This window comes from Malaclemys terrapin, chromosome 4 (assembly GCF_027887155.1).
Source record: "Malaclemys terrapin pileata isolate rMalTer1 chromosome 4, rMalTer1.hap1, whole genome shotgun sequence".
NCBI classification, from domain to species: domain Eukaryota; kingdom Metazoa; phylum Chordata; order Testudines; family Emydidae; genus Malaclemys; species Malaclemys terrapin.
In genome coordinates, this window is record NC_071508.1 from 121,006,560 (window position 1) to 121,032,529 (window position 25,970).

Consider the following 25,970-nt stretch of genomic DNA (forward strand, 5'->3'; position numbering starts at 1 on the left):
TGGCATGGTACCACCACTGTGATCATGAGCATCAATTGTAGGTGATCAATTTTCCAGAGTCATGCATAGTGCAAGAGGAACCCCCCAGTTTCTCTATTTTCCTATAGAGGAAATCATTTTGTGGTATTACTTATGGTCCCAAAAGACTGTTGGACGCTTGACATACACACATAGCAGGGAACCTGCAATCTAGATAGGCAACTTTGAAAGAGAGGAAAACAGGTGTAACAAAAAGAAAATGGGAATGCTAAACACACATCTAGCTCGTTCCAAGATTTTTTTGTTTTATTAAGTCTATTTTGTTAGCTTGTTGTGGTCAGCAGTGTGATTCACAGGCCACGATAAGGAATGGTATGGCATTTTCCCTGCCTTACGTTTTCACTTCCAAATAGGAAATTAGGACTCTAGTTTATCAAGTGAAATGAGCTCCAATTCATGAATTAAGGGCCAGTTTTAATCTCATGCATGCTCATGTACAGCAACAACTAATTTATCAAAATGTGGCATTAACACATCAGAGACCAAACTAGCTGAAAGGGTGAATTCTAGGAATCCACAGTTTAAAAAGTAACGATTCAGTTTAAAAAAAAAAAAAAAAAAAAAAACCCACACAAATAAAGTTTGGAAATCTAATCAAAAAGTTGTTAGTGTCTACCTATGCATTCCCTGGAACATTATTTATTCCACCTCAGAGTTACATCAGCTTCGGTTTCATTTTCACAGAATTCAGGGTCAGATCTCACCTAATCTAGCTTTGGAACAGCCAAAATATGTTGCAATAAGAGCAACTGCTAAACCAAATTAAAAATACAAAGCTGAATAAATCGGTATTTTTCAAAACGAAGAGTGTGTCCACTATATAGATATTTTCTATAAATTTGTGTAATTTCACCTGCCATTTATTTCACCAACCTGTCAGAATTAGAGAGCAAATTGGAGAAATAGCAGCCTGCCAATTCCCATGGCAGTTCCTCTGCTGAGGGTTCATAAGTCCTATTGCTTTAAGAGGCTGTAGCCATTTGGAATTGGACAACTGTTGCCCTTAATGGACAGATGTATGCAATTAAAAGTTTTGCAGGAAATAGTAATGCTCTCAACACACTGTTCATTTTCCCTTCCTCTCATTCACAGCCTGTTTCTTCAGATGCAACTGAATAAATTCAAACAGTGAAACCAAGAAACACAGCAATAGTGAAGATCTGGGTGTTAAAAATCTGCTTCTTATACCCATGCCACCTCACTGAGGTCAAGGAGGCTTCATGGGCATAAAAGAGCATAATTTAACTTCCGGTGGTCACAGTGGTTACAGGATGGGACCCAAACACCTGTGTCACCACCTTTATCCTTGGCCGCTGCCACACTTATGTCCTCTCAGAGGAGATTAAGTGCACAGGAAGATGGCTCCCTACCAGAACTCTGAACTTCTTCTGAATTTTTACAAGTGACAAAGTTTCTTCAAATTGCAACTCAGAGAAGGGAAAGGGGATGGAATCTTACACATGGCATCCCCTCTCACTACACATTTATGTAAGCCAAGAACAGCACTGCACACTATTTATAGTATGAGTACATGCGTCTTGTATAGCTGGAAACCATTAGCACAGCATGATAACTAAAAACAATATTTAACCACTACGCATGAAGACACCAGCTGGAAAAATAAAAAAAAACCCAAGAGTCCTTTCTTACAGATGTCTAGACAATGAATTTAATAAAGTCAGAACGAACCATCCTAGAGCAATGCTGGCTTTGTGAATGTAATGAACTGAAATTACCAGAGATAGTAATGTAAACTGCATTTGACTATAATGAATACATTTTAAGATGAGTAGATGAATTTCATTACGAACAGGTATGTCTGAATAGCTGGAATCTTACCTGACTTCTGTCTTTGTCCACCTTCTTAAAACACTTATTCAACGACAGATTATGTCTCACGGAATTTTTCCATCCAGTGGGAGCATTAGCAAAATAGGGAAAGTGTTCTAGGATCCAGTTGTATATATCCTTTACAGGCAGGCGTTTGGTTGGCGAGTCCTCAATGGCCATAAATATGAGGCAGCTAAAGGAATAAGGAGGTTTGCAATTGGGGTTCTGCTTGGCATCATAGGGCATGTCCGACTGAGCAGGAGAAGGAGGCGTGTCATCATCAATGTCCTGAACTGGGCTAACACTTCTTAAAACTGAGTCTCCAAAGCTTTTCAGCAAATTCTTGCTCTCATGTAACCAGTTCAAGTTAGTTAGTTCTTCATCCTCCACGGCCCCTTTATCTAATCTGATGGCAGGCAAAGAGAAATCTAGGTCCTCGTCCTCATGAAGTGCCTTTGATAAATCGCTATCTTGGTAACACTGACTCAGTCCGCTGGAAACAGTAATTCCTGAGCCCTCTGGCTTCTTACTGGGAGGCATGACTGGACCCATTTAGACAGAAGCTCCTAGTAGAGTAAATCCAAAGCAGGGGTGGGGAGGAAAAGAAAGAAAGTTAGCTGGTAAAACAGCTATAACATAACATTTTGACAGCTTTTCCCCAGTCAATAATTTGGCCTTTTATGTTCTACATTAAAAATGACAGGATCACATAAACACACATCCAAGACTTAGGTAAAATAATTTACAGTCAGGAAAAGGAATGAAATTTCAGTCCATAGGATAATACGATAATCCTGATATGCCTCAATTCTGCATGTACTCAAAACTCCATACAGGAAATCCAAAACACACATCCCTTTAATGATGAATACATGTATCAAATCATAGAATACTCCACTCGTGCTGCTTTTAATAAGTACATAAACTTAAAAAAAAACAACAGGGTGCATAAGGCCAGTTGCTTCAGATTAAGTACAGCTGTTTGAAGACAACACAACAGCATTGTGATTAAAGTCACTCTGCCTCCTCTGGCTGACGGCACAAGCAAGCAAACGTCAAATTTAACTATAGCACAATTATGATCGAGCTCAAAACTAGGAGCAGTACTTTTTAAACAGACATGAAGGGGATCCTGCAATTTGGGATTGGGCCAAGAAATACAGAGGCATGTGCTAGAAAAACAGGACACATCAAAGTACATGTAAATAAAGGGGGTTCGAACATACATTGAAACTTAATTGAAATGTGGCATAAATGAGAATCCATGGGAAATATTAAGAATTATAAAAGTGACCTAGAAGAAGTATGGTGACAACATTTGCGGAGAATACTGCATTAGGGGGCTAAGAGGGAGTGAGAGATCAATAATATTCAGAAGGACTGGGAAAGATCAGAAGCTTTTCCAGATAAATAATCTGAGTGATTCAACAGAAACAGGTGGGAGTAAAACAAAACAAAAAAGAGGGGTGGTGGGCACTGCAAGGGGAGAAATGTGCCTTCAGTTTTCATAAACAAAACACTAAGCGGATTAAAAAAAGATAGAATTTTACACCCACCGCTAACTTATTGAGCTTTCTGCACAAGTACTTAACAAGCGGAAAAGGATGCCTGCATGGAAACAAAAGTGTAGAATATATTGTAGACTAACTATATTAAGCACTATAATTCCTCTGTCTAGCAAGAACACATTTGGCATACTGGTCGTAGAATCACAGACTCGCTGTAGTAGTAAAAGAGAAATTATAGCAATTGGCAGACAGAATTACACAGGGGCTGAAACACCTTACCTACAGAAAAAGGCTGAAGGGGATAAGGTGGGGGAAGCCAAGGCCAACATTCTGGGGAAGGGGACGAATGAAGGACAGAATTCATGGGATATAAAAGAGGGGAAAGAGTGCCCCTACTGCAATTCTTTTCACAGTAGTGATAAAGAGAACATGCTTATGCAAAGATAAATTGAAAAAAAAAAAAAACCCACTATCTGGCACTACCACACATAGAAATAAGTTAATATACAGTAAAACCATTACAAAAAGCAGAACAAAAGTAATTAGTCTGAGACAGAAGCTATCTGGAGGAGGAAAATATATTGATATAGACCTGTGGACAGAGAGGCTGAGCCTACATAGACACTACTTCCTAGATTTCTAAAGAGAATCTGAATGTCTGGAATATAAATACGAGTTTTACAGTTTACTCCAAAATCAGGGCACTGTGCACTGCTCGCCTATGATGCAAACTCAACTTTGGCTCCTAACAGAAGTTATGCCCCATGAGCTCCTAAACAGGAAAATTATATCATGGCTGACAGTAAAGTAATTTAATTGCACTGTTGCTATGACAACATGCTGCTCTCTTTCTGTCTAATTTGCTTATTTGCCAGTATCCTCCCAAAGGGCCATATCATGCCATCCATTTTTAGACAGAACTCTTCACTGATTTCAATGGTGACTTCTGCTTAAAGACTAAGGACTTACACACTAGTTGCTATATTCAGTCACTGATTTTTTAAAAAAAGATTGCAGGAACCACCAAGAAAAAAAAAAAAAAAAAAAAACTTTCTTTAGGGTAACAATTTTTTTTTTCACATTTATGAAAAAAGTCCTAGATTAGTGATAACTTCCCTACAGGTTTTTTTTTATTATTAATTATTATTATTATTAATAGAACTACGGGAAATAGTCTGACTAAATAGCAGGGAAATAGTCTGACTAAAGTCCATAGGAAGCCCCCCCCAAAAAATTACAGAAGTTATCAAACTACAGAACACTTTTCCATGAGTGAATTCATATGAGGAAGGCAAAGAGACAGTAAGTTTCAAGTCAGTCTGATTCTTTCACCTTTGCAACTAAGTAAGGTCATTGCCCTTGCCGGGTTCTCAGAATTCTCAAATCCAATTGGAGTTCAGCAGGAGTTGAAGATGCTCAGCACCTTGCAATTTAGGCCCTCAAGCACACTAAAGAAAAAACAACGCCATCGTATACATGATATATTGGCTTGCTGTCCCCTAAACTTTGGTTTGCAACATTTTTTTTCAAAAACCACAACTGAGTTTTCCAGTATTTGACTGTAACTGTATGCCAAATTGCATTTTTTTCTCTCTCCATATTTAGACAAAGAAATGCCTGATCACATGAGAGTCTGCAGTTAAGCAAACATTTTTTAATCTGCTGCCAATGAGGTCGCTCCACCAGATATGTAAATAGTTATTCGCTGGTGAACTCCTTTACCAACTTTTCTGTTTGGTATGAGTTACACTCTCTTTCGTTTCCCGTCACAGAGGAACAGAAATGGTTGAGAGGAAAAAGAAAGCGGGGGGAGGGGAAGGTCACTACCCACCCGCTATTAATACGTTCTCCAGAATAACTACTAGAGATATAGTTGAGGCCTGAACAGATGTGTATCTTTAAAGAAAAAAAAATGAGTTGACAAAGGAAAAATAAAGCAGGAGGATGAAAGGCAGCCAGAGACTGGTTCTGCTGCACTTTGAAACAGGCACATTGCAACACTCGTCCTGTACTTGTCAAAAACATTTGAAGGGGAAAAGGCACGCCGTGACTGGCTGGGATTCGAGTCAATCAACGGTGTTGCTAGGAAACTGGAAAACTGCTCTTATTCCTACACAGTGCCCGTGCCATTTGCAGTTGCAGCAAACATACCTTCAATGCTGGTGAGATGTCATAAACCTTTTATTGGCCTTACTGGATCATGCCATAAAAGCAACTTATCAATATACCTCAGAAGCCTAAGGAGTTATGGTCCCAGCGTTCTGATCTATTATTCTGACCTGCTCTTTCTACCGCCAAACAGCGAATGGATTTTTTTTTTAAATTAGGTCTTTGCTAAAAGAGTCTCCCCCCACCAATTGGTAAATAGACAGCAAGATTTAAGAGCTGGAGAGTCAGACTGTTGCCTACGATGGCTTTTTAGTTTAAAGACAATGCGAACTCTGTTCATTAAGTATCTTAGGAAATCAAGGTAGCAACTAAAACAACAACACACATTTAGGGCATACACAGAACTCTTCGATCAACTTACTCCCTTCTTTGGTTTAACTAGAAGCACAGACACGATCTACAATTCCGAAAGCCGATCAGCACGTTTGTAATTAATGAAAAGAGCTGATCAAATTTGCAGAAAAAGGATCTGCGATTTCCCTCTCGCCACACTGAGCTTCCGATGCAGTGCCTTATGCAATCGTCAAAAATAACAAACAACAACTTACCTGGCTTGAGAGAGGTTAGATTTTACCGCTGTCCTTTCATGGTTATTATGCAAACTTTCATCTGATTGAACAAGGCATCGTCTCCTCCTTTAGACTGAGCCAACAATGTGCAGAAGGGGAAAGGGGTCCCAGGGCACAAGAGGAAATACAGTAGCATGGGACCCTCCTGCAGTTTTACCTTCCCGCCCCCCCACTTTCAGCCTTCCCTCCCCCCCTCCCCTTTACTCCTGATGGGCAGCGATTTGGGTCGGCGCTAGCAGAAGAGCGATAAATTGTTTCCACTGCAAGCAAACAAAAAAAGGCGACACATGACCAGGGAGGGAGGGAGAAAGAGAAAACGTGGGCTGGGCCAGCACCAGAGCAGCCACGGAAGGGAGGGGAGGGCCAAGGGGGTGGGGGAGGGTGTTCGCTCGCGTTGCACACACGGAGATCCCAATTGCAGACGGGGGGAGGGATGAAAACACCCTTCCTGCCCGCCCACACCCCCAGCACGGCAGCTGCCCCAGCAAATCCGGCTCCCCCCTGCTCCACGTTCTGATCGCTCACAGGAAATTCACCAGCTGCCTTCCCTCCTCCTCCGGCTCCTTCAGTTGCTTCTCCGCCACTTCCCCAGACTCTCTCTTCCCTCCTGCGAGTTACACAGACATTTCCTCTCTCCTGGGGGCTCGCCGTCACCCCTCCCTCGCTCCTAGTTTGGATGGTCTGAAAGGCATCTCAGAGTTTCTAACTACTCGGGGCCTGTCTCCAACTCGGCCTTATCCGAGTTGTTAGTGCGTGTGTGATTAGAAACATTGCTGAGCCAATGTTTGCACTACGCTCTGAAACTGCGGCGGTGCAGAGCGGTGTTAGATCTGAAAACATCAGGAGGGAGACTGTAATCGTCTCAATGAAAACGCTGTCTCACAACGGGGTGAGCATTTAAAAAGTCTCAGACTTTAAAAAAATAAAAGATTAAGGTTGATCGGGATGTTAGAGCAGCCCCAGGCCTCAAAGTTGTTCTCGAGAGCAGCAGGGGGAAAGAGCTAGTTTGGGGCTCTGGAATTCACTCCTTCAGAGTCTCAGCAATCGAGCATTGCTCCTTTGGGGGACACAATCAAAGATACCTCTTTATTCACACTCTCCCCTAACAGTGGATACTGGTCCCCCCCTGGCAAGGGATATCCTGGTAGTAATGATGTTTCTATTTATAGGAATGCACCCCTCCAGTACAAGATTATTAGGCTCCAATATTCAAAAGCAAGACACAACCAAATGCACCCAAATTAAAGCTGTGGCAACCAGATGTACCCATCCCTCAGCCCAGAAGAGACTGGGAGAGCAGACAAGTCTGAAGGTCAACAAATTGAGGGTTAGAAAAAACAAAGCAGGGGAAGCAAACTACCCAACACTGAAAACACTAACCCTTGCATTTTGTGTAGTCATAGCCCCATGCAAAATGGACGTCAAATGATAGGGTAGTGCTTTTACATCCACTATGCACAGGGGTAAATTATAGTACAGGTGTAGGACAGTGGAAAATATCCCCACCAGCATCCTTACAATTTATACCAGGGAGCACTTAGCTCAAGGGACTTCGTTTAGCAAATCCCAACTGCTGAGGTATGTATCCACTCACAGAGAAGTACTAAATTATCCAGGGCCCAATACAGTTAAAGCTCTATAGCTTTAAAAATGGAGCTATAAGTCTGACAGTTTGCTCCACCTGGGGATCTGTCCTCAAATGCTTTAAATTGCAACAGAAAACAAATCAGAAATCAACACAATCAGGGAGAAGGGAAACCATTTATTCCTTGGAGAAGCATGTTTTGAGGCCTTGACTAGGAAAAAAAGGTACTTCATTCCCACCCAGTTGAGCTATCTCAACAGGATTGGTGTCAATTCAGTTGAGAAACCCACTTAACACCAATTGAGTTAAACTAGTTGAATTAAGCTAATTTTAAAAAAAACAAAACAAAAAAAACCCACCCACCCATTTTTTTGTTAGTCTAGATAGGTTCTAAATGTGCAGCTGCATTCTGCATGAGTTCAAGAGCACTGTCTCTTAAAACAGTAAAATCCCAACAGCTAGGAGTTTTATAAATTTTTCATCTGTACAGCTCAAAATATTGCACAAATCTGGGTCAACAGAATTATACAAGTGGGGAAACTGAGGCACAGAGACTGACTTCACTTCAGTCAGTGGCAAAGCTAGATATAAAACCCAGGCCTCTTTACACCAAATTCCTACACCTATAAACTACTAGCTTTTATGTAGTGCTTTTCATCAGCAGATCTCAAAAGACTTTATAAAAGGAGGCTGGTATATTTATCCCCATGTACAGATAGGGAAACTGAGGCAGAGAGGGACATGACTTCCCCAAGGTCACACTAGTGGCAGAGTAGGGAATAGACAGACACCAGGTCTCCCAACTCACAGTCATAGTACTCTATGCACTAGGTAACATTTCCTGCTCTAATACTGTATTCACATAACTGAGTTAAGAAAAGAAAATCCTGATACAATTAACCACCTTTAAAATTAGCATAATTAATAGTTTTAAGGGTAATCCAAAAATCAAGCGTTTTCCATTCTGAATTAACAAAATCTGCAAATTAGTTTATAGCTACACCAAATTTTCCCTTCAACATAGGCCAGGTCTACACTAGAATTTTTTGCCCATACAATGTTGGTTAGAAGTAGGGTGACCAGATGTCTCGATTTTATAGGGATAGTCACGATTTCTGGAGCTTTTTCTTACATAGGCACCTATTACCCCCACCCGCTGTCCCAATTTTTCACAATTGCTATCTGGTCACCCTAGTTACAGATGTGATTTTTATATTGGCAAAAGCACTGGTGTAGATGCAGTTACACCAGCAAAAAAGTGACTGTTTTTCCATTTAGAGAACTGACATAAATTCTGGTCACGTCTTGCTAAGATCTTCCCTTGCTGATAGGTTTTTCCCCTCTGTCTACTGAACTGATATTTCACATTCTTGCATGTTTTCTGAAAGCTGTACCAGCAGCTGAATGTAAGAATGGAAACAATACCCATTAGACAACAAAATATCTTTATTACCTGCTCCTAACAATACCCTGCAATCACACTTCTTTCTATCATGGAAGCACACTGTGGACCATTACCTTACACAATTCTTATCTCATGGCCATTTTGTTTTAAACAGAAACTAAATTACCAAATAACCCCACCCCCAGAAATTTACTCTAAGTACTTGGAGAAGTTCTTTAAGTAAGACAACTGACTCTTTATCAACATCAAAGAGGAGACATTCACCACGTTTGCCATTTGTTTCAAAAGTCAAGTGTCTTACAAAACTAAGTGGAATTCAGTTAATGAGCATTGTTTCAGACCTATCAAGGGCAAAATCTCATGGGATACTGTTGTGGGATATAAAGACTATTGCATCTAAAATCTCAGTACCTATGTATGTATCCTGTTCAGATACAGAGTTCAATTCTATTCTGTTTCAAATCAGTAGTAAAATTTCCAATTGACTCAATGGGAGTAGGATCAATTCCAGAATGTTACAGCTTTTCTGTGGGAAAACAGGTCCTGCCACAGTAAGCCATAAGGATAACAAGCAGCGGATCAGCCCAAAATGTTTGAAATGCATGTATGGTAAGCAGTATTCTCTACTGGCTAGAGCACAGGACTGGGGGACAGAAAACATGTATATTCCAGTCCTTGCTGTCAGCGACTGTGGCCATGTCTACAGGATCAGTGTTGCAGCAGCGCCGCTGCAGCATGTCGGTGAAGATGCGCTGTGCTGACAGGAGAGCACTTTCCCACTGGCATAATAAAACCACCTCCACAAGTGGCAGAAACTAAGTAAATGGGAGAAGCTCCCCCACCAACATAGCACTATGCAGACCAGTGTTCATAGGTGCTGGAACTAGAAGTGCTGGGTGTGCTGCTACACCCCCTGACTTAAAGTGGTTTCAGTCATATACAGGGTTTACAGTTTGGTTCAATGGCTCTCAGCCACCCCCACTATCCCCAGAAGCACCCCTGCAAGCGCTTGTCGGTGTAACTTATGTCCCTCATGGGGGTGGTTTATTCACTCCCCTGAACGATGTAAGTTATGCTGACATAAGCTGAAGTGTAGATATAGCCTCAATGTGCAGCGGCAGTTAAAAAAGCGAACAGAATGCTGGAAATAATTAAGAAGGAATAGATAATAGGACAGAAAATATCACGTTGCCTCTATATTAATCCATGGTACGCCCACATCTTGAATACTGTGTGCAGATGTGGTCGCCCCATCTCAAAAAAGATATATTGGAATTGGAAAAGGTTCAGAAAAGGGCAACAAAAATGATTAGGGGTATGGAACGGCTTCTGTCTGAGGAGAGATAAACAAGACGGGGATTTTTCAGCTTGGAAAGAGACGGCTAACGGGAGATATGATTGAGGTCTATAAAATCATGACTGGTATAGAGAAAGTAGATAAGGAAGTATCATGTACTATTTCTCATAACACAAGAATAGGGGTCACCAAATGAAATTAATAGGCAGCAGGTTTAAAACAAATAAAAAAGTATTTCTTCACACAATGCACAGTCAATCTGTGGAACTCCTTGCCAGAGAATGTTGTGAAGGCCAAGACCATAACAGGGTTCAAAAAAGAACTAGATAAATTCATGGAGGATAGGTCCATCAATGGCTATTAGCCAGGATGGGCGGGAATGGTGTCCCTAGCCTCTGTTTGCAAGAAGCTGGGAATGAGAAACGGGATAGATCACTTGATGATTACCTGTTCTGTTCATTTTCTCTGGGGCACCTGGCACTGGCCACTGTCAAAAGACAGGATACTGGGCTAGATGGACATGTGGTCTGACCCAGTAGGGCCATTCTTATGTTGTGCAATCTTAGGGAAATCACTGTGGCTCAGTTTCCCCATGTGTAAGTGGGGGATAATAAGATTGTAAGCTTTCTGGGGCAGGAAATCTCTTTTATTCTGTTTGTCCAGTGCCTAGCACAATGGAGTCTTTGTTCATTCCTAGGTGCTATCATAATACAAATAAACAATAATAATACTTTTGTAAAGGGCTTTTGACATTTTCAGATGAGAAGTGTTGTGTGTCCAGGAAGATCAGAGTATATGTGGTGTCAAACATTTGTTAGAAGTATCTCCAGTAATTTATTATTGCACCGTAGATAGCGATACAAGAATGTATTAACTTTCAATTCAATTTTGAAAAATACCAGTCACTGTTTCAAGTCTCTCTGTTTAATGAGGATTTCCAGGAATCTCTCTCTACCCCATTCCCTTACCCTCCATCCAGTCTGGAATCTCAGATACCTCCTGCAAGCTAAGCATGGCAAAGAGCACCGACTCTGATCTTCCCTCCATCATCATCATCATCATCACTGGTGAGAACATTTTCCCTGTCCATTTGTCTGTTGATGTTTCACCACCCCTCTGAATATTTCTACTGTCTGCCCCAATCCCACAATGCATCAGGTTCAAACTTTTGGTCATCACCTTCAAGTTCCTACCCAACCCCAGTCTAACCTAGTCTCTGATCACATTGCTCTGATCAGTCCACTCAGGGCATCAAGCCTTGCACCACCGTCAGTTTGTCTGTTTCTCCCACAACTGTCTCCATTTATTTTTTCCATGTCAACGCCTATTTATGGAGCACCTTGCCAGAGCCATCCTCCCAGGCTGCTACCTTCCCCTCAGACAAAGCTTTCCTGAAGACCCAGTTCTTTCAAGAGGTCTAAAAGAAATGTGCTGATTATGCCTGTGAATTATTATTTATGGTTTGTACTGCAGTTGTACCCAGAGCTCCCAGTTCTAATTGGGGCCCTTTTGTGTTAGGCATGCTGCAAGCACAGAAGCAAACATGGTTCCTGCCCCAAAGAGTTTACAATCTATTTTATTTTACAGTCTCATTAGAAGGTTGTGATCCATACTGCTGTGCACTAGCCTTCACCGTTTTCTTCCTGCTCGTTCTTCCTCCCCACTGGTTTGTTTCCTCTTCTTGTTGTATCATGTCTAAACTTAGCTTGTAATGTCCTTGGGGCAGGGATCCTGTCTTATGTCTATTGATGGCACCTTACACACATTTGGGCACTATTTAAAAAAACAGATTGTTAACACAATGCACTTTTGCCCTTATTTCCTCTTTTACACTTCCTGCTGCAACTGCTCCTCCCAAGTGACCTTTTTTGTTTCTTTTCTTCCCCACATTGTATTTCTGCCTTCTTTCATGCCGCCACTTATGCTGGGCATTTCCTCTTCTTGTTCATCAAATGACTATTTAGAGTCACATGCTAACCTCCCTTTCCCCACATCTATATAATGGAGTCCACCTCCACACGCACACATTAGGAGGGGATAATAGAGGTTCTCATGATGATGGATACATATTGCACAAGTCTGATACCAACACCACTCCTATTTACTGATGGGAGACCTCTACTGTGACCATTCCCTGTGATACATATAATCAGAGTTACATAACTGTTTTATCCTCTCATTTAAACATTCCTCAAGTTCTCAATTACACCAATTGTGGAAACCCAACAGAAAGAGCTGAATTTGTGAGAAAATGAGTATCAGTGCAAAGCTTTATAAGAGGCATACATCTTGCCAGTGATCAGACAAAACAAAGTTATATGTTTCTTTAGTTTTGGTGTTCCATGAACCTCAGTATAATTAATTTTGAATAATCAGAACAACACAATACAGTGTTTCATGTAAAAGTTCCTTTGTAAAATGGTGCACAGAAGTTTATGATGCCATTGTAGTTTACACACACCTGCAACTTCTAAGGAAATGGTTATACTTTGTACTAAAATTATATACAGCTGTCAAACGATCAGTAGTTAAAGGGGGTGGGGAGAAAAATCACATGCTACTTTGTTCCACATACAATTATTAAGCCAGGTCTACAGTAAGTGCCCTTTACCAGTACAGCCATATCAGAATAGTATACCAGAAAAGCACTCCTAGTATGTATGCAGTTTATACCAGCAAAACTGCACTTTTGCTGGTATCGCATATTCCAGCCCCCTCCCCCTGAACAAACAAACCATAACAGTAAAAGTGCAACTTTGCAGTACAACTGCAGCTACTCTAGGAGCTTTTGTGGGCATAGCTGTCAATCAGAGATCACAAGTCACTACACCCCCGACCAACATAGTTATACCAGCACAAGCCTGTAGTGTAACCTGTCTTTCTAGTTTACATTCAGATTTTGCAGGAGACAGAAACAAAATGAGTTTTTCATTTTCAAACTTTTCTGGTGTTTGATGGACCAGATTCTGTTGTCAGTTACACTGGTATAACAGTAATTTGCCCTTGTATTATCTCTAACTTAGAATTCCTCGTACCACAATTGTATGACAAACCTGCCAAAGTTATCAAAGACAGAAATCAACTGGATTTGATTTTATCTTTTTGGATGCAGGGAGAAGGAAATGAAGCAACCAAAGTCACATACAAAGCAAAAAAATTCAATTTTGAATAATAAAGTTACCTAGGAAAACAGTAACTAACACAAATTAATACTGTTACAAAGTTTTACTGTTGGATGGACCTGCTAAAAACAAATTACAATTATTTCTGGGTCAAATCTGGAAGTCCTTACTCAGTTTTTCTTGAAATAAAAGCTCTTCATTTCAGTAAGACCTGAATAAGAACTTTAGGCTTTGGCCCTTTATTTGTATATCCACAAATGCAATTTAAGTTAGCATAGTAGAATCTTGCGTGTGACAATTTATGGGAGATATTGCATGGAATCAGAAGGCATGTCTTCCACAGATTTCAAGGAAGTTCTAAAGAGCATCACTTTTTACACAGTCTTGATCTTTCAGCAGTTCCACACTTACTTTTAGTGAAACTCACCTTGAATAATATAGCTATCAGTAAACTGTTAATTCCTAGAGATGTGTGCCTTGCTTAAAATGTGAGCTTTTTCTTAAAATCGTATCTATTCTTGGAGACAGGGTTTGCAACCAGTTAGTAGCATGACTGACACTAAATAAAGTGTGTTCACACGCCAAGTAAATGTTGATCATGTTGTAATTGTGATATTAACAACACTTAGCTCTTACCAGTAGCCTAGACTAGCACATGACCGTTTCCCGATAACCAGTACTTAATTCTCTGTGTGGATGGGACTCACTAGCTATGCCTGCCTGCCTAAACAGATGGACAGTCTTTTTTCCCCTGAGCAAGATACCTGCCTCACATGCTACAATGGCTGTTCTGTGTGCATGTTTTCTGGACACTGCTTCCCACTAAGGGACTATGGGATTGCTGGCCAGATTTTCCCAGAATGCACTGATACTAACATAGGGTGTGTGATAGGTGTAGACACACAGACTCAGTGGATGCACGGTTGTATTTGAAAAAAGCTGCTATGTGGATACACTTTGTAATCTGGTAGGATGAGAACATTACAAACTGATTTAAGGTATCAGAGGGTTAGCCGTGTTAGTCTAGATCTGTAAAAAGCAACAGAGAGTCCTGTGGCACCTTAAAGACCACCAGATGTATTGGAGCATAAGCTTTCGTGGGTGAATACCCACTTCGACAGACGTATGCGTGGGTATTCACCCACGAAAGCTTATGCTCCAATACAAACTGATTTAAAAAAATCAAGTTGTGTTTAAGAGTCCTACCAAATACACTGTGGAAGGAGACCTTCCACACTGTGGAAAGAGATCAAGTTAAAATTGTGGGGAGGGTGTGCAAAGGGAACCTGAAACAGTAGCATCTGCAGTAGATTTCCCCCTTCTCCTTGGGTCCTCTGCAGGGCTATAGGGTGCTGAGGAGGCTGAACCAGAGAGCAGCTGCCATGCACAGCATGCCCTCAATAGATTAGGAAAAAGACTCCGTGGAATAAGAACACTGAATTTACTGACCAGAAGTAATTCCCACATCTCTACAGAAACTTCTCACAGAGCGTGAACCATGGTGGGGGAATTGAGACATCATGGCATGGGAGTTAGGCAGAGGGAAAGAGAAAGGGGTAGTTTCTGGTTTCCACTGGGTGGGGGTTTCTGCTCCTCCATTGTGGTTGGGGATCCTCATGGTTGGGGTTGGATCCCTGCTTCATGCTGGGTCTGTTGGCACCGCCCCTGCCTCTCTGGAAACAGACAGCCTCACCTAACAGATGGCATAATCTGGAAGATTTAGGGTCTCACTCTCACGCACCACAGATGTTTGGTAGGAAAGTTTCCTTACCTACATGTTTCCCTCATCCAGAAGGGATGGTGATGGCCTTAATAAACAACTACTTTGTGAAAAGCCCCAGTTCTGCAAACACTTATGCATGTGCAATAATGGTTACAGGATTGGAGCCTAAATTTCCTACCACTACACAACATTTTGAAACAAATTACGATATAGAAAAGTCAATTATGGTGGGTGGGTGTGTATATGCATTTTAATGTATCTGCTTTATTTGCTCCACCCTTGCTTGTTAAACCACTTTCAGTATTTTTTTAAACGCAAACAAACAAAACAAAAGAGCTTTTGCTGGAAAAACTTCTTAATTCTGAAAGTTACTGGACCAGCACTGGGTAATAGAATGGGGGTTTCAATAGAACACAAAAGCAAATCCAGACTTGAAAAGAGACAGGCTGTCCTGCTACAAGCCAGTCAACTGCCAAACTGTCATTTTGCTGTGCCGCTGAACAGAAGGCCCATGTAATGACAACCACAAAACTCATTTAGACTCTGAAAAGGTGACTAATGAGCTCATTCATGCTGCCTATAAATTATTCACTTACAACACTGACCCCACTCAAGACAAAGAGCAAAGTAAACTTTAAACACTGGGATCCAAGGCCTTCTGAGGAGTCAGCGTTACTTCTGTCAAACGTTTCACAATAAAACAGAAACTACACTTGCTTCTGTTTCATTGTCAAATTCACTCTTCTATTTACACTTCTTTTTACTACTTTTAATCAATTTAAAGTAGATGCAGCCGTTACACATTTATTTCTCTGTTGCCCAGTTTTTCCATTAGTTATTACAGGCAATCAAAAAGCACTATAAATAGTTCTAAATTAGATTCTTCAGAAATTGAAGCCTGACCTTAAAATGCAATGCCGGTCTCTACAGTCCTAAGAACACAAGTGCACACATGATTAACAAGTGCTATGTCCAAATGGAAACAAAATGACAATCATTTTCAGTTATTTTGGGGTTTGATTTATGTGCTTTAGTTTAGGGTAAAATATTTCTTCAGAACACTGTTAATCCAACCTGCCCCCTGAGATTTGTGATTATTTAAATTTCCATTAAAATTTATAATCTGTGACAACATGAAAATGGAGGCATTTTTAAAGATATATTTTGGTTTTTAGGCGCTGGAATACACAAAAACTTTTTCCCAAAAGTACCATATTAATGAAGATGACTTTCCTTATTCTGTTTAATGTGAAGTAAGAGAGTTTATAGTTTACCGTTATCATTGTAAATAATGTTTGCTGTAACAAAAGTGGTTGCTGTATGTAGCAGTTCACATCAATTGGGACTTTTGTCTGAGTAAAGACTGCAGACACTTTATGATTATCCAGATAAATTGCTCACATATTTAGAAGTGCAGTTTAGTAAATTCTGATGTGACGTAGCAATTCATACAAAGACTGAAGTTAAAATGACATTAAGGGCTGAATTCTGCTCTTTGAAACATGCCCAACCACCGCTGAAATCAATTAGAGTTACACATGTCTGTACTGAAATACACATCTGTACTTAATTCCAAGGGTGAGAAATGCCTAGCCAGAAGTGTAAGCAAGGAAACTCATAGTTAAAAGTGAAATTGCTATTCTGAGCTAATTTAATACATTAGACACTGCAGGGTCTCCAAACAATGCCAGACCTTAAATAACACACGATACCTAGGCACAAGAAAAAGGGAGTTAAAGATGGATTCAACTTCAACTTTGAATTTTCTCCTGGCTTTTTCTCATTTTAAGTCAAATCCATAGTGTTAGAATTGTATTTTTAATCACCCCTTTTCTTCCAAAACAAAAAATATTAATGAAATGGAACAAGAACCTTGGAAAAAGACTTTTCTACCTACCAACAGCAATTTGGATAGCCTTCATGTGTTTACATTCACATTTCCGAGTCTACAAGAAAAACACACTTAGATCCTTGCTTGCACTGTTTGTGTTGCTTTGTAAAAAGGCAAGTGATTAAAAAAAAAAAAAAAAAAAGACAAAGCAGTGGAGTATTCTGCAACCACACAGCATGCAAGTCCTAACTTATCAGTAGCTCTCCACCTGATGAGATTCCTGAGCTTCTCCTAGCTGAAGGGTGTTGGCAAAAAAGCTGCTTTGAAACAGCGTCACATGTCCTGCCCCAATAACCTGTCTGACAAGCAGAGTTCACTTCACAGTTCATTGGTGGGAAATGTGGGAGCTTCCCACATTAGTCTTTCCACACCCTGCTCCTGATTTTTTCTAATGACAAGCCATTGTGATGTCAGTTTTGCCCCAGGACTTGGTCTGGTTTGCATAAAAACAACCTACAGTTGGCTGCAAAAATCAGAAGAATAATGGGGGGGACAAACTGATATTAAAACTTCCTAATTACATGTATTTGCAAAAGAGGCACAAACTACAAAATCTTTCAACAATGATCAACAACTGAAAGATAGTCCATTGAATATTCAATACTGCTAACCTATCTTGGGGTTTTATTGCTAGGTAGACAATAATAATATTCATATTATTTTAAGAAATCAACAATCAAGACATTCACAAAGCAAACAACTTTTACATTCAACTTTCCCTGGGAAAACTCTGGTCCCCTAGAGCAGTGGTTCTCAAACTTGGGCTGCTGCTTGTTCAGGGAAAGCCCCTGGTGGACTGGGCTAGTTTGTTTACCTGCCGCATGTGCAGGTTCGGCTGATCGCGGCTCCCAATCACCGCTTCAGGCCAATGAGGGCTGCAGGAAGTGACGCGGGCCGAGGGACGTGCTGGCCACCCTTCCTGCAGCCCCCATTGGCCTGGAGCCGCGATCGGCAGAACCTGCGGACACGGCAGGTAAACAAACCGGCCCGGCCCGCCAGGGGCTTTCCCTGAACAAGCAGTGGCCCAAGTTTGAGAACCACTGCCCTAGAGTAATAATATCTATCTTTTTGTAAGAGATTATCTTCCCCGCTCACCTCTTAATCAAGCACAGGTCCCAAACCTGTTACTCATATACTTAACTTTGCACTCTATGAGTAGTCCCAGGGAAGTCAATTGTACTTAGGGTTGCCAGGCATCCGGTTTTCAACAGAAATGCTTGGTCGAAAAGGGACCCTGGTGGCTCCAGTCAGCGGCACAGCAGGGCTAAAGCAGAGGCGGCCATGGGGGTTCCATGTGCTGCCCTCGCCCCAAGCGTCGGCTCCACAGCTCCCCTGGGCCAGGAACTATGGCCAGTGGGAGCTGTGGGGGTGGCACCTGTGGGCACAGGTAGTGCACGGAGACCCCTGGCTGCCCCTGTATCTAGGGGCCGCAGGGACATGCAGGCTGCTTCCGGGAGCCGCCTGCGGTAAGCACCGCCTGGATCCCTCACCCCAACCCCCTGCCCTGAGCCCCCTTCCGCACCTAAATTCCTCCTCAGAACCAGCACCCCCCACATACCCCAACCCCCTGCCCCAGCCCTGAGCTCCCTCCCGCACTCTAACCCCTTGGCCCCACCCAGAGCCCCCTCCTGCACCCCTCATCCCTGGCCCCACCCCCTCCCACACCTCAACCCCTTGCCCCAACCTGGCAAAAGTGAGTGAGGGTGGGCAGAGCGAGCGATGGAAGGGAGAGGGGATGGAGTGGGGGGGGCAGGGCCTTGGATTGGGGTGGGGCAGGCGGCGGGGCAAGGGTGTTCGGTTTTGTGCGATTAGAAAGTTGGCAACCCTAATGGGACTCCACATAGTGCATAAAGTTAAGCACATGCATAAGTCTTTGCAAGATCAGGACCTTAGTCTATAGATTTTTCACTTTATTTTTGGTAAAACTTTTGGCCTTGATCCTGCAAATATTTACACACTTCAGTAACTTCACCTATGTGAACACTCTCATGGAAGTCAATAGGACATTCACAGGGTGTAAAGTTAAGCACATGTATAAATCTGTGTAGGATTGGGATCTTAGGTGCAGGGGCCCACGTAAGCAGATCAGCATCCATGTAAAGCTCCACTGAAGTTTGGGCTCCATAGTGGTGCAGAAGTTCTTTTCTCACAAATCAGCTTGTAGGATAAAGGAGTTAGGCCTTGATCTTGTGAAGGACATATGCCCATGCTTAACTTTATGCACAAGGAGTAGTCCCCTACTGAGTTCCATAATATTTGCAATTGAAAGTTACATAGGGCAAGGATTCAGAGTTGGCTCTCACATAAACTGGTGTCCACTCCAGGTTACTGCAATGGAGTTACTCTGGATTTGCACCAGTGTTAAGGGAAACCAGCATCTGGCTCTTTGTCTTTTTTTTTTTTTTTTCTTCTTTCTGTAAAATGTTGTGTTCACCTATGGCACAATACCACTAAGGCTGATTAAATGGATCTCCCCTTATTGCAGTACAGACAGCTGAGCTAATGCATTTTAATCTCACACTTCAGTCTTTGCAGCAACCTTAGTGATTTAATTAAATAATAAGAATACGAATAAAAACACATATCCATCAATGAGTGGCTGGTAATACATTTATTTGTAAGCAGAGATTTTTTAAGTTAAGTTCTAAATACACTGAACTTTACAGCAACACTTTGTAGCTACCATAACAACCATATCTTATATATACAACTCATACCCAATTCAGGGCAGAAGAGCAGTCCATTTTGTAGCAAAGACCAGTGCTGTTTTGTGGATCAGCTGGCAAGATGTTTTCTAAAGCAGCTCAGATCAGTCAACAACAATCTCCCCCTAGAGTCCAAGTACATCACCTCAAAAATATGTCTCAGCTCTTCTGGCACTGAGCCTGGGAACCCAAATCTGTCCCTGGTCCAGATCTTCCAGTTGGCAGCACAACGAATTGCTGCCCTGCCACCAAGGTGGAAAGTCATTTTTCACTCATTATGTTATTTCAAAAATAGAGCACTTGCTTTATTTAAAAGAGAAAAAAAAAATACATTGTGCTTTAGGAAATCTACAGCCCACAAAGCTCCTTTGCTTTATAAAGCCACACAGACAAGGGATCGAGTTAGAACAATGTGAATTAATATCCCAAGAAGTTTGAGCTGAAAAATAAACTCAGACTGAATATTCTATTGCTCTCAATCCATTGGGCCCATGCCAGTCAGGCTTGAACTATGCATCACTAATGCCCTTCCCTGTGATCTTTGCAGTGGCTTGGGGTGGATATCATCTAGATCTGCATCAGAGATTTCCCTCTATTTCATCTTGTGGAGTTTTTCTATGCATATTTTCCCTATAGTCTTCATGGGATTTACATCAGCTGTCACATAACAGAGCTAGCTGCACCTCGGTACCCTTCTGATCTCTCTAAATTTACCCTTCAGGTGTCAGTCCTCACGCCTTTATCTTAATCCATTGCAGGGTGGAATTATGCAATTCTTCCACTCTTACACCAGGCCTTCGGCTACAATATACCCTGTGAATCAATGCACTTTCCCAGCAGGTCTTACTGCGGCTCTTCCCTTCAGGTGACTCTGACCAGAGGCGACTACAGTGACTCAACAGCCTTCTTAAACCAAAGTATTATTTAATTTAACAGCAGGAATAAAGCATTTAGAGAAAAAGGACTTTAAAAACAATAAACAGTCTACACATGTGTATCTTACCTAAAGGTTCACCTGGACGTATAATTAAGGCCAGCTGTTGCTGCAGCTGGCCCCTCTCCCTCCAATTAGTCCCCAGATCCTCATGATAACCTAGGCAGACCTAACTTTTTCAGACACCCCAGGGGACATCTGAATCTTAGTCTGGTTCCCCTAAACAACTCTTCCGAACAATTTCCATCTCTTTTGAGAGACAGACAGTCTCCTTTTTAACATGCTATAGTTGATCTCAGCCATGCACAGGCCTTTTTTCTGTAATGGCATTGTCCCTTAACAGCTCTCAAGCGTTTGCTGAGAAGTGGCTTATTGTGAGCCAGTTTTTTCCTTTTTCCTACAGCGCTCTAGTAATTAAACCAATATATTCATACAGTAAACATCCCCAAAACAGGTCAACCTCCAGTATTCCTCCAGTATTTCAAAACAGCTGCGATTCTGTCACATGAACTATTTTGGATTTATAGATATTTATAGCCTGGCTTTGAGATCCTCAGATGGATGGGAAGCACAGCCAGTGGGTTTCCAGATGGAATTAGGTTTCCAAGTATTGGTGCTGCTGTTCACTTCTGCAGGTGGTGGTGAAAGGATTTAGTTCCATTGACTTTTAACTGACTTTCAGTGGGGCTTGGGTGTTTCCAGAGCCCTTTGGTGCTTTTGAAAATGTCTCTCTAAAGCCCTAAATAATAATATCTAGCTCTTATATAGCACTGTACAACAGCAGATCTCCAAGTGCTTTACAAAGAGATCAGTATCATTATCCACCTTTTACAGATGTGAAAACTGAGGCACGGAGATGACGTGACGTGATGTGCCCAAGGCCACCCAGAAACCAATGGCAGACCCAGGCATAGAATGCATGTCTCCCAAGTCGCTGTCCAGAGCTCTAGCCACCCTGCCTCCTAGGAATAGCCTGACATCTTTCTACCTGAGGGATTGTTCTCCCCATGCCATATTGTATAGTTGTGATTAACAGAGATGCTTGAGGTGGAGCTGCCTCACTATAAATTGGAGACAGTTGCTGGCAGATGTTATCCTTAAGAGGTCCTCACCTTTGAACCTGCCCCTCCAGTTCTCCCAAAGCCTGGATTTGTTAACCTTCCTGGTGTGCTGCAAAGCCCATCTTTTCCCCAGTTTTTGAGGAAGTGGTTGGTGGTGAATTGGAAGGGTTTTAGTTTAGTTGAATTCATCAATATATTATGAAGAAACAGTCCTTTCTATTGTGTTGCTAAGTGCATGGTCTATTTTTCTGGTAGGGGGTAAGTGCCCAGAGGACTGGATGGGGCACCTAAAGAGGCCTTTAAATTTCCAAAGAAATTAAATACATTTAAAACCATAGCATGGAATATCCATTTCCTGGCAAAGGGAATGTCGGTCTATCCACCCACCCTTACAGATTTGCAAAGAGAGAGAACACTTCTAGCTACGCTATGGGAGCTCATTTGCTAGATTAAAACCAAAAACAAAACAGTGCAAATTCACTAGTGGTGTAAATGGGTGTAACTACACAGACTTCAGTGTAGTTGCAACCATATACACTGTCAGGGTAACAATCACCGTCTACCTAAGCCTATGGCAGAGGTGAATTTCTCCTGGAGTGAATTTGGCCCAGGGGTACTATACATATTGTGATGAACAAGTTCATCATGATTGCTGTTGGTTACTTTATTTCCCAGGAAGCTCCCACGTGGCTCAGCAGCTGTGGCCTGAGGGAGAGAAGCAACAAGCATTGCCTGCAGCTCCATTGCCTGCTGCAGAAGGAGGTGGCTACTGGCAGAAAGCCAGACACTGTTAAAGGGAAGAGACTTTTCCTATTCTCTAGCAAGACTCTTTAGCAGTAGCAGCCACTAGCTCAGCCTCCAGCAATTTCCTACCCACTTCAGCACCACTTGCAGGTTTGCCAGATACTATTCAAACAGCAACAGAGGTGAAATCCTGCCCCAGTGAAGTCAGTGAGAATTTTGCCATTGACTTCAGTGTGGATAAGATTGCATCCAAGTCTAGAGGCCAGAGTCTCCTGTCACTTATGCTGGTGTAAATCAGGCATAGCTCTATTCAAGCCAATGGACAGAGAAGAATCAGCCCCAGCAATACCTTTCTTAGAGAAGGGGACGAGGAGCCATGTTGCTTTACAGAGAGTCCCGGCCCAAGCACTGGGATTCTGCCTTTGTCCCCAGATGTCACTCTGATGGCTCGAAAGGCGGGTTGTGATGTTCTGTCCCTCTGCTGGGATTCTTCTGTTTTTTAACTATGTAACCCAATAGTAAAACAGCTTGGGATCCTATTTCCTATAGGTGTTATTTTGGTGCTTATTAGTGATCACCTTTGGTCTTCAGCACCTCCTTGCAGCAAAACCAGGCAACACAGAAAACCTGCCTCGGTTTCCCTCATGGAACTGAGGTTGTGGATTAGGCAGTTAGAACTCCCTCAGACAGACATCTCCCCCAGTCCTCCTTATGTAAATGGGTTTGTATTTCAAACAATCCCTCTGACTCTACTTCAGGCAGGAGTCATCCAGCTTTCCCCCTTGGAGCTGGACTTGTAACTTAGGCAAGCTGTAGGGCCTTAGCCAGTTTCTCATTCAACTGGTCCCTTTTCCCTCCAATCAGTTCCCAGTTCCAGAGGGCTCAGCAGGCCAGCTTTCACCTGCTGATGGCTGCCCTGCTATGAGGGAGGAGCATATAAACTGGTCCCCTTTTCAAAACTCATCCCAATTTGCTGGGGAGACATAAGCCCTGCCCACTCTGTAAGGTTCCTGATTCTGGACTCTTAAAGAAACAGTGATGGGATTTCCTCTCAACCACTATTTATTCCCAGGACCACTTCCTCTCTCCTAATTTCTTCTAGGTCTTTTTATAGCAGACCTGCCAAAACCTTAGAGGGCCATGCCACACGATAGCCCTGGGCTGACCCCTAGAAATCACAATCCTTAAGGGGACAGACCACCCCATCACAGCACTGAACCCAGCAAAATGTACATAGAGGTCAGTGATAACTGCATGCTGACCCATATTGCCTCATTGTTTTCTAATAATCCCCTATTTGTATCCATTTGTTGTCTCTTGTTTTATACTTTGATTGTAAGCTCTTTGGGGGCAAGGACCATCATTTTGTCCTGTGTTTGTACAGCGCCTAGCACAATGTGGTCCTGGTCTATAGCTGGGACTCCTAGGCACTAGGTCAATGCAAATAAATAAGAAAATAACAACCTATTGGGTCCTATATGATATTGAGCACCAATGGGGGCAGGGGGAACCTCGGCCTTCTGCAGGTTCAGACAGGACACTCAGCACCACAAAGGATCAAGTCATTACCTAATACTTTGTTCACAGAAGGGCATTTCTTTGGTGCACCAGCCCACACTCTTCACAATTGTCAACCCTCCTTCAAACCTAGTCTATCATGTGAAAAATCATTTAGATTTGGAAACTTCTCATTGTCATGTAGCTAAAACAAAGATGAATTGGGAATTCCTTTCAAGCATGCTAGTTTCTCAGTTAACTTAGTGGCATATCTGATTTCTTTGACAACAGTGTATTTTTATCCTTGTAACAAGCAAAAAGCAAATTCAACCCAGAATATTAAGTTTTCTTTGTCTCCTTCAAGCCAGCCAAGTTTTTGGTTTTATTATTATTACACTTTCCTTTTTGCCCTGGGCTTCAGCACTCTACTTCTGAAGAGGGAGCCTCTGCCCAGGAATCTACGTTACAGAATATTACTCCTACCTACATAAATTGACCGAATATACAATAGGTCACCTTAAGGAGAAAGTTCAGGCCAACAGATTTCACATCAAAATCGGCAACTGGCAATAGCTATAGATTTCCATGCCTTCATCTCTCCCAGCATGTATGTCATATGCCCATGATGGTAACTCAAACCCTTATGGAAAAGTCCTGAATAATTGCATCAAAAATAATAACTTCTCTCTAGGTTTTGTAAGATGATCTTCTACAATGTAACAGAAAATTATATCCCTGGCATAGAATTCTATAAGTGGATAAAAAGCCCATTAAAAGACTTCATTCCCTGCTCAGCTCTAGTAGCACCAGGGATTGTCCAAAATATTCACATGAGAAGCTAGGACTAGAACCTAGATTGTCTAACTCCCAATTCTCTGATTTAAACCACTAGACCATGCTTCTTCAATAATGATATAAACATTATATAAAGGAACTATGAGTTAGTGTCTCATGGATTTAGAAAACAATTTTTGAAGCATAGGGCAGGGGCTCATTCAAATGAATGTGCGTATGTAAGTATTTTAAATTCAGCGAGTTCAGTTTGACACACCTGCTGAACTAACTTCTCATAAATCATGTGATAATTACGTAAAGTTATGAACACAATATATATTCTTTATAAGAGTATATACACTAGATTTCAGCTACCTATTGTTTGCACCATTTGGGAATAGTTGTAGCTTATCATGTATCGTGGAAATCTAGAAACAAAGGCATTAGAGCATATTTTTGCAGCACAGTCATGGGGACAGTAGGGGACTTTGGTAAATGACAGGCATGGGCAATCATCTAGACCAGTGGTTCTCAAACTAGGGCCGCCACTTGTTCAGGGAAAACCCCTGGCGGGCCAGGCCGGTTTGTTTACCTGCCACGTCCGCAGGTTCGGCCGATCGCAGCTCCCACTGGCCGCAGTTCGCCGCTCCAGGCCAATGGAGGCTGCAGGAAGGGTGGCCAGCATATCCCTTGGCCCACGCCGCTTCCTGCAGCCCCCATTGGTCTTGAGTGGCAAACCACGGCCAGTGGGAGCCACGATGGGCTGAATCTGCGGACGCAGCAGGTAAACAAACTGGCCCGGCCCACCAGGGGCTTTCCCTGAACTAGCGGCGGCCCTAGTTTGAGAACCACTGATCTAGATGACCTCTATGAAAAGCATCATAGAATTTTTAATATCCATTCCAAGCAGACAGGACCTCGATGTTTAGTGTTTCAGCTTGAAGACTGGAAAAATGATCCTGCTAGGAGTTCAATATGAGGGTCCAAAGAGCCTCGGTAATTTCCAAACTGGCACAAATCCCACACCCCTTATTCATGGAAATCCCCCATTTACTTTGGTGGGAATTTTGCCAGAGTAAAGAATGTGAAATTTGGCTTCTAGTATTAGCCCTCTAAT

The 25,970-nt window shown here is 42.1% G+C and overlaps 1 protein-coding gene across 8 annotated transcripts in view; it reads right to left on the reverse strand.

The window, feature by feature from the left end:
• Positions 1–25,970, reverse strand: part of FOXN3 (forkhead box N3) — a 301,624-nt gene that overhangs the window by 174,421 nt on the left and 101,233 nt on the right. For 4 of the 8 annotated variants that reach the window (XM_054025439.1, XM_054025442.1, XM_054025440.1 and 1 more), the window contains one exon: positions 1,879–2,435. In XM_054025439.1, coding sequence (XP_053881414.1) covers positions 1,879–2,421 — 543 coding nt within the window. In that variant the 5' untranslated portion in view covers positions 2,422–2,435. Of the gene's footprint in view, positions 1–1,878; positions 2,436–6,094; positions 6,274–17,144; positions 17,195–25,970 lie in introns of those variants that run through there. The other 4 variants (XM_054025446.1, XM_054025445.1, XM_054025438.1 and 1 more) reach the window with 2 other exon arrangements.